Here is a 9480-nt window from a genome sequence, read left to right on the forward strand (position 1 = left end):
GTCTTGGTGAGACTGCGGTTTATTCTCGGTCTCTTTTTGAGCAAAAGGAATCATTGATTGGTTTGTTTTCGCGTGGCTTCTCTGCTTCCGTGTTGGACCATTGCGAGAAAATGGCAGCAAAACACTCAGTGGACTTCAAACGTCTGAAGCGCCGGGGCTTCTGGGTAGAGATAAAGACCTGTTTATTTTAAAAATAGTTTGACATTTCGTCGATGCATTGATGTGTGCGGTTAAGTATTTCTTCAAGTAAAGATTTTTTTTAATGACCGGCGGAGACCTTCTAGGCGTCTGAGAGAGAGAGAGAGAGAGAGAGAGAGAGAGAGAGAGAGAGAGAGAGAGAGAGAGAGAGAGAGAGAGAGAGACACAGAGACAGAGACAGAGACAGAGACAGAGAGAGACAGAGACCATGCAGAGATATAATCATACGTTATTTGTATTTGTGACCAAAATATGAAATTGTACACAGATTAAGACAGCCAAATGTTCCTCCGAGACGGCGCTAGCGGTCGAGTTGAACAATGACTGTCGATCGTGGCACGATTCTTTTTGGAAAGTTACCGTTCTGAAAGTTCCATGTCATAGCGAGCCTTCCACTGTAAATGTATCCTCTCAGTGTCAAGTTGCGCACCGGCGAGAGAGATGTAGGTTAACGCGCCCTGCCCCAACCAGACCCTGCAACATCCTCCCACCCACCCCCACACCACCGCCATTTCTCTCAAGTTGCACCGAGCTGCAACCTCTCGCAGTCACAGAGACACTCACTTCATAAACAGCAACACAACGGAAACCGTGCGCGCGCCACCGGGACCGATAACAAGGAACCCTGGGATTGAAGCGAGAACAAAGGCCGCCATTGTCCCTTCCTGGCAGCCATTAGCGCGCGCTTCTCGTTTTCGCGGCCTCTGTCGATGCGCATGCTTATTGCAGATTTAACCTTTTGTTCCCGTGTCCGTGTGGTGCATGTTCACACTGCCTGGTGATGATTATGATGATGGATTAGGTCAGTCTTTGTTAACAGCAATGCACTATGCATTGGAAGTTAACCCATTGGTTGTAGCTATGCACTGTGCATAGACGAATTGCCGGTTCCGGGACTTACATGACCCGAAGAGCGGCCCTCTTCGTATGCGCGCGCATCCTATTTTCCGCGGATTTTCTGCTGCGAGCACATTCGATGCCGGCTGCCGTCAGGCTTGAAGCTGAGAAGAGAAAATGAATTGGCTGTGTCTTAGCGTCGGGCGCGTTGTTGAACTTTTTTCATGCCAGTAGATTTGTGCCGAAGTGCAAAAGCAAACTATGGCATTTCATTGTGCGATTGCTCAATGCAGTAATGGGGCCCGGCGTTTGAAAAAGTGGAAGGCTGCAACGTGCGCTGCTCATCACATTTTAAACACCGAGTGTGACTGTCCTGCACCTTTCAGGTACTTGAACTTCTAACATTTTTTTTTTTTACTTTCGTTTATAACTAAAGTTTTGTCTCAACTCAGATTTCATCACAGCATTGGTCATTTAATTTTTTTTTTTTTTTTAAGTTTGTTTCTTTTTCTTAAAATCATAGCCATAGGTTATGAACGAAGAACCCAAGTTTCATGTTCTGGTACATACTGCTGATACTGACTTCTTTGAAACTATATTTACAGCCCAGTCATTGTAATAACGCTGTTGAATTTTTGAAACACAGAAAATACTTTTTAGTATTGAAAATGAATAAATAAATAATCACTTAGTTTTGAACTGAAATAGATGATCATATGTCAGTTGTCATAAGTGTGTCAAGGAGAACAGAAAAACTGCTGATTAAACATGTGTTTTGCTTTGTCTTTTATCCCATTTTATATTCATTAACGGTATTTTTTATTCCTCCTTTTTATGTTCCAGCCTATGGAAAATTCCAACTCGCAAGAAAGACCCTGCACATCGTGACAAGTGGAAGATTCTTATCAACAGAATCAATCCAACAACTAACAAGCTACTTTCCCCATCCAGAGACCAGAAGGTCTGCTCAAGACATTTCAAGGATGGGCAGCCAACAGATGAGAACCCCTACCCAACAGAACATCTTGGATTTCCTGATTTTCCCAAAAAGGTCAGTCACAATCTATCGTCAGTTTGTGTACATGAACCAGATATATGTATATATATGTGATTCCAGCCTTGTAAGTACAGGAAAACCGGCAGATACATTTTTTGTTATTACTTTTTTCTAGTGTTTATCCATTTTAATATTGTATTTTTTTTATTTATTTTTTTTTATTTTATTTATTTATTTTTTATTATTATTATTATTTTTTTTTTTTTTTTTTTTGGGGGGGGGGGGGGGTTGTATGCTTCTTATGTGCTTGGTTTTGTGACTTTTTTGGTGTGGGGGGGAAGGGGGTGTGTTGATGGTGGTCAGATAAATCTTCTCTGTGTAAACTGTAAAATGATTTCTTGATACTAATGATAGCCATGAATAAGTCTTCTGTATTAAAGTTTAAACTCAGTTTAAATTAAACAAGAAATTTCTGTTTATGAATGTGTCTGAACCTTGGGTTTATGTTCAACCACTGTTCTTTATCTGAGATTGGTTACAATCCATGACCTGAGTAATTCAGTGCTGTATTTTGCTGTTTTGTATGTTTCACAGGTTTCCAGAGTGCTGATGCATGAGTTCACACCTTTGCCTAAACGATCCAGACGTGGAGGGCTGACAAACACGATTGAAAGAGTCCTGGTCCCGCCTGACATACCAGAGCCACAACATGTAGAGGACCCAGTCATCGAGATCCAGACTACTCAGGCAAGATCCCCCAGCGTCAACGGTTTACTGCTGACTGTCTTCGTGCTTCTGTCTGTGACAAACATGCTTTTTAAGCAAGTCCAGCGACTAGCGAAAGACATCATTGCTCTTCATTTGCAGTGTTCTCAACTGAGGAAGGAGTTGGAGAACCTCCGCAGGGTTTTGGCTCAGGGAACCCATGTGCAAGTGAGCACCCCCACACCTTTGCCGCCCTTACCAAAGCCTGAAGCTAAGGCTGAAAATGTTCCGAAGTTGAAAGTTGGTCTGAAGCAGAAAAAAAGGCCACCAAATATTTTTCGAAATGTACTGACACCGGAGAATGTGAAATACTACACTGGCTTGAAGAGCAAAACTCTAGTTCGGCTTATCCATGACTGCGTCAAAGAGTATGTGGTGAGAAGGTGGAAGGGTCAAGCAAGTGAGAAGAAAAAGCGCGTTTTCCGCAAGCCTCCCTCAAAGTTTGGTCCAAAACGATTCCTGAGAGGCATCGATGAGCTGGTGTTGGTTCTCATGAGGCTTCGGCTAGGCCTTGATTTTCAAGACTTGGCGGACCGGTTTGCCGTATCAAGGAGTCATGCATCGAGGCTGTACACATCGTGGATGAAGGCATTGTCAGCAGTGCTGTGCCACATGATTCAGATCCCTGATTTGGAGACTGTGCTGGCAACAAAACCAGCACGCTACAGGGGAAGGGACCTGACAAATCTGGTGGCAATCGTAGACTGCACGGAGCTGTTCATCGAGACACCCCAGGATCTGGCTACTCAGGCTGCAACGTGGAGTGACTATAAGCACCACAACACGCTGAAGATCCTTGTGGGTGTGTGCCCAAACAGTTACATTTGCTATGTGTCTGCAGTATACGAGGGGCGGATTTCGGACACAGAGCTGACAAAGGACTCTGGTTTCCTTGAAAAACTACCTCCCCATACATCTTTGATGGCCGACAAGGGGTTCAGCATTGCAGCTGAATGTGCACAGTTATCCCTTGGAGTGATCATTCCACCAGGACGACGGGGCCAATCACAGATGTCAACAGCTGCAGTGCAAAAGACCAAGAAAGTTGCCAATCTGAGGATCCTGGTGGAACAGGTGATAAGACGCCTGAAGTGCTTCAAGTTCTTGAAGAACGAAATCAGCTTGGCTGGTGCTGATCTGGTGGATGAGGCTGTGATTGTGTGCGCTGCATTGTGCAATTTGCAGGGACCTATCTATCTGCAGTAGATTGTAGAAAGGAGCTGTGGGAATATTGCGGAAGATAATCTTTGATACACGCTCTTGATACTATGTGTACATATTTTGGATTTTTTAAACGCCAACTCTGGACGGTGCTTTGTGTGTGCATGTCTTGCACTTCTTACGTGAACTATGGATGATGCTGTGTATATAACTTGGATTTTTATGTGCATGGTGCTGTGTGCGCAAGTTGGAATTTTTTTTTATATATACATGTGAACTATGGATGGTGCTATGTGTGTACGTAACTTCAGGCTTCTTGCATGAACTGTTGATGGTGTTGTGTTTGATACTTTATCAGGCTGCCAAAAAAAAAAAAAAAAAAAAAATTCTCAGAAGGATTAGAAGTGCCAAATATTTCAGAATATTGCGGAAGATAATCTTTGATGCACGCTCTTGATACTACTGGGTAAGGAGAGTGAGCTCTGAACTCGGTTGATATTGTGGATTCATTTCTTGATTTCATTTTATTTCTGGACTCAGGAGTCTTGGTATTATGGATTTCTTGTCTTTCTTAGTTTCCTTACCACCCAAGACTGCAGATGATTTTTTTGTTGTTGCTATGAGGACTTCAGATGTGTGTGTGTGTAATTACATTTAATTTGTGTGTGAAGTCTGAATTCTTAGACAAGGATTTGTGTTACTTTTTTTTTCTTTTTGTACCTGTGTTCGGGGTGATGCTGTGTGTAGTCAATTTGTATTCTTTATTGCTGTGTCAATGATCTGATTTTGTTTTACATAGACTCTAGTTAGATGGTGCTTTGTGTACAAACAATGTATGTTTTATAGTCATTATACGTAAAGACTAGATCAGTGGATGGGGCTGTGTGTACTTTTTTTTTTTTTTACATAAAGACTGGATGATTCTGTGTTTGTATACATGTTTTTTTATGTGAACACAAGATGGTTCTGTGTGTACATAATTTGGATTTTTTAAACGCCAACTCTTGACGGTGCTGTGTGTGTGTGGATATCTTGCATTTTTTATGTGAACTATGGATGGTGCTGTGTATATAACTTGGATTTTTTATGTGCATGGAGCTGTGTGCACAAGCTGTATTTTTTTTATATGTTAACTATGGATGGTGCTATCTGTGCACATAACTTCCGGCTTCTTGCATGAAGGACTGATGGTGTCGTGTTTGATATTCTTATGCTGCAAAATTTTGTTTTTTCTCAGAAGGATATGTTCAGTTATTTTCATGAATTTGCACTCACTCCTGCGAACATCTGTTTACGAGTAATAAATAGTCATTAGATGTGCCAAATATTTCAGTGAATGAAACCTGTACTTCTGAGTGCACTTCTGCCTGGTTTACTTTCAAGAGTGTCTGTCTTTATATGATCATAGCCATTTGCCAAGATACACGTTTGCTTGAATCGTCTGGTGTAAGAAGCGTTTTTCTTTGAAATTATGCCAACTTTGATTTTTGTGTGTGTGTAAATATTTGGGTGTTCTGCATGTCTTGTAATGTCAGACACAGTGTGATGGTGCCCTTTTAACTTGCATGTTGCACTGATGGTTTCAATAAATGTCTTGATTCATTACCACCGTCTTCTGATCTGATAAACTGATGTGCTGAACAAGGTAATTGATGAAAAAGTGTGTGGTATACGGTTGCTACTGCTGTGTTGCTGAGCCGTTTACTGTAGGTGGTCTTTTGATGAGATGATGAAAGTTTTGTCATAAGATGACCCTGACAGTAAAAGGCTCAGAAACGCAGAAGTGTCATAAACCAAACAGTAATAGTGCAGGTTTTCGGCTGTATAATGCTATTTCTACTTTCAGTTCCTCCATGCACACACACACACAGTTCATTCACACAATTCAATACATGAACAAAATCAAAAGTTTGCAATCCCTTGTTATTAAATACCTCAGTCACCTAGTATGAATGACACATCAAATGAAGTCACTAAATGGAAAAAAGTGAAAATGTTAAACACAAACAAAAACAAAAGCTCTCTGAATGATTATTTGATGACCCCAAAAAGGAGCACTTGAGACATAAATATGTATGAATTGTATGTTAAAGGCCCAATACCTGCCACAAAGCTGTCTCAAATCGGCACAAAATTTACGAAATAAGACTCAGGAGGTCAAATAACGTGTGGAAAAGAAAAAATTAACTAAAAAACTAAAAATAGGCAGATCTAAGTGTTTTGACGGTTAGCGTTACACAGTAAGAACAAAGAAGGGTGATTTGTGCATTTGAGATTGCGGTCGTCAATCATCCTCTTTGACTGTTTACCATAGTTACGGGGCATATTTGAGTAAAACGTTCTCCTAGTTTTAGGTGTGTCTTAGGGTACAGTTCATACTCCACATTATTTTGGAGGCTGAACTCGTAAAAAAATTCAGTAGGTTTCCTTCATTATATTTAACAATTTCTGCCCCTTGCACCCCACTACCCACCCACCACAAAGTGATTGATCCCATTACGTGACTCCCTAGCGACTATAATCTGTACAGCATACAAACACAAAAGTCACAAAGTAACCATAAAAAATGCTTATCCTGAAATTAAACAAAACCTAAAATCATACGACTATAAATCTGGAGATTTCATTCAGTCGAAGAGGTAATACCAACAAATCTGAAAAGTTTTCAATCCATTTAGTCAATAGCACTAGTTATCATTCAGAGAACATATTTCTTCAGATAAACAATAAAAAGAAATATCAAACTGTATCAGTACATTTCAGGCAATCCCAACAGTCCTCATCCCCTGGTTCAGAGCCCTGAACAAAACCGACACACTGCAGGTGGTACCACTCTGGGCAGGAGTCACACTTGACTGAAAAGTCACAGAAGGCTTCCGGTTCTTCAGAAATGTCCTTAAAGCAGACCCCACAACGGTAGACTTTCAAGACAGTGTCCTTTTTGGACACTTTGGTGTTCTTTCTAGTTGCTCGCTTGCGTTTCAGGGGTGGGATGTTTGGCAGGAGAAGAGGTGGGGAGCTGGGACGTTGCGAATCATGGTCTGAGCTTGACTGTTCCTGTTCCATTTGACCAGAGCTGCATGACGCGGTGCCAGGACAGTTTCCGGGGCGACTTTGTTGAAGAAGTGCAGGTGCCACCCGGCTCTCCCAGAACCACGTCAAATTTGGAAGCATCTTCTGCCAGAAAGCTTCGTCAAATGGAACAGGAACAATCAAACTCCCATGCTCTGTGAAAATGAAAAGATCACAACATGGTCGGTTGGTCAGGGCCATCTGCCCTTGAATTTGTCCATAGTATGTATGGGTCTTTTTCAGGGAGATTTTTCCATCAATCTCCTCCAAGTATGGAACGTTCTGTACAGTTGGCACTTGGTGTTTGATTGTCTCAGGACACTTCACCTCACAGAGCCCCTCACCACAGCAATCACATGTGGTGAGAAGGTCAGGGCTTGAGGCGAGGAATGGGAAATCATGGGAGATTACCAAACCACTGTCACGTGCAGACCATTTCTTGTGTTTTTTGCTGACCTGCTGCATGTAGCTGCGTTTTGCTGCAGGTTCAAGTGACAGGCCATGCTTCATTGCCACAGTTAGTGGTGCGGCTCCTCTCCCTAAAACCTTATCCTCCAGCCAGGTTGACTGTTCATGTCTGCCACTGCCAGTCTGCTTTTTTGCTGTCTCTGTCTTTGTGTGGACATTATAGAACACAGAGGATGTGATGCGGCCTTGTCGCTGTCTCTGCCATTCAGCGCAATCCCCCTGGCTTCTTGTCGCCTCCTCCACCGCCGCTAGCACTTCTGGTGTTGCTGACATAGCTGCCTTCAGTTCTTCTTTTGTAGCACAAGCCCCGGCAAGATCAGCTATGGGCTGAGGCAGAGTCGGCCTGTCTGGTTGTGCTGGTTTCTGTTTCAGTCTAGTCAGTATGAAGACACTGTCACTCGCCTCCTCCTGAAACAAAGTCTGTAGTTTCTGAGCCATTGCAGTTGTGTTGGACAGAATCTCATTGTGTTCAGGTGAGAACGGCTGAAATTTCTTCCGTTCAAGCCTGGCCTTCTCCTTGTACCCCCGTGGCGTTTTCTGTCCATAGACGTCAGAGGCCACGTGGGTGTCCCGCCATCTGCGGGGTTTTCGAGCCACAGGCCCACTTGGCGTCACCCAGCTGCAGAGACTTTCAGTTGACCGCAGGTCTGTGGCACCACATTTCACTGCAGCCTCCACACGGAACAAGAGGCCTGCAATGTGGTTACAGGACCCCAACACCCCTGCAGGACAGGTGCAGTGTGCAGTCTTGATCTCGCCTCCTGCAGAATCCCCACATTTCTTGGATGCCATCACCCAGACTCTGTAGGGTTTGTTCCGGATGCTCATCGAAGGGTAGACAGCAGCCTTCAAAATGCAGCATGGTGCTGACTGCCTCACTGGGTGGTACAGTATCTCGCGTACCCACTCACACCTGAAGTAGCGATAGGCCTTGCCTTCTTTATAATTGTTCAGCAGTCTGTGAACCAAGTCCGTCTTGCTTGCTGCAGTCTTCTTCAGGTAGTCACTAATGTCACTTATATAAATACTGGGCCAAGAAAACCGACCAGTTTCTTCCGTCAGCCACCCATCCTCAAAAGTAGCAGGATCAGGATACACGTCCCCGTCAACAGCCAGCTTCCTCTTGTACTCATCAAGAAGCCGCCTCTCTCTCTCCTCAGCTTCATCGTCGATAGGGGTGTCCGACTCGAAAGCAGCCCAACTCCTAAAACAGAAAAATATGACCCATGTATTTCTTGGTTTAAGCTAAGTCTTACAATTTTTTATTTTTTTTAACATCTACTGATCTAGTCTTCTTGACGTTTGAGTTTGCACTAAAGATGAAACACAACTTCTGGTTACCTTCACCACTCTATTTTAAAACCTCTCTGACTGAAAAGGTATGTAAATTATAATCAAATTTAATGAGTTGATGATAGTGATCTTTAATAAAAAAGTATACCCCCCACACTCCCCTACACCCAACACACACACACTCACTGAGACATACTTTCAGTCTCAGTACTGACTGATGTCATGAAGTAAACTGGCACACTGGAAAAAAAATAAAATAAATAAGAAAATAAGGTCACATCACCGTGCAAAAATCATTAACTGTTTGTAAGTTTCAAATCTGATTTGCTGAAAGAGAAAAAAAAAAACAGGCAACAACAACAACTTGAAGTAACTGAACTTGCTGCTCGTCAGCACAGCTCCGGGCCCCTGCAAAACTACGTTGTAGCATGACATCAACTTCGAAGGACACACAAACGTTTAAATTTTAACTCACCGTGCAACAAGTTGTTCAAAATCGCCCTCCACGCTTAGCTTCCTGACACTCAGGAAGTATTTAAGGGCATCAAGGCTCCAAAGCCGTAGTTTTTGCAGGGAAAAATCGCTCAGGTCCATGGTACTCTCAGATCGCAGTGAAAATGACCGGTGCTCGCAGGTTGCGTGGGGTGAACTGCGCATGCGCGAGTCGCGGAATAGGCAATCCGTCTATT

General features: G+C 43.0%; 2 protein-coding genes across 2 annotated transcripts; one reads left to right on the plus strand and one right to left on the minus strand.

Moving 5' to 3' along the window:
• The first annotated feature begins 1072 nt into the window (after positions 1-1072).
• LOC138983773 (uncharacterized) lies at positions 1073-5563 on the plus strand. Its single transcript, XM_070357095.1, has 3 exons — positions 1073-1421; positions 1879-2086; positions 2627-5563. The coding sequence occupies exons 1-3, from the start codon at positions 1297-1299 to the stop codon at positions 4001-4003; spliced, it is 1710 nt and encodes a 569-aa protein (XP_070213196.1). The 5' UTR covers positions 1073-1296; the 3' UTR covers positions 4004-5563.
• Positions 5564-5863: 300 nt separating this feature from the next.
• On the minus strand, positions 5864-9473 carry LOC138983774 (uncharacterized). Its single transcript, XM_070357096.1, has 2 exons — positions 9267-9473; positions 5864-8702 (listed from the first exon to the last, which is right to left on the minus strand). Exons 1-2 carry the CDS (start codon positions 9446-9448, stop codon positions 6698-6700), a joined length of 2187 nt encoding a protein of 728 aa, XP_070213197.1. The 5' UTR covers positions 9449-9473; the 3' UTR covers positions 5864-6697.
• Between the last annotated feature and the right edge of the window lie 7 nt (positions 9474-9480).

This window comes from Littorina saxatilis, linkage group LG13 (genome assembly GCF_037325665.1).
Source record: "Littorina saxatilis isolate snail1 linkage group LG13, US_GU_Lsax_2.0, whole genome shotgun sequence".
Taxonomy (NCBI): Eukaryota; Metazoa; Mollusca; class Gastropoda; order Littorinimorpha; family Littorinidae; genus Littorina; species Littorina saxatilis.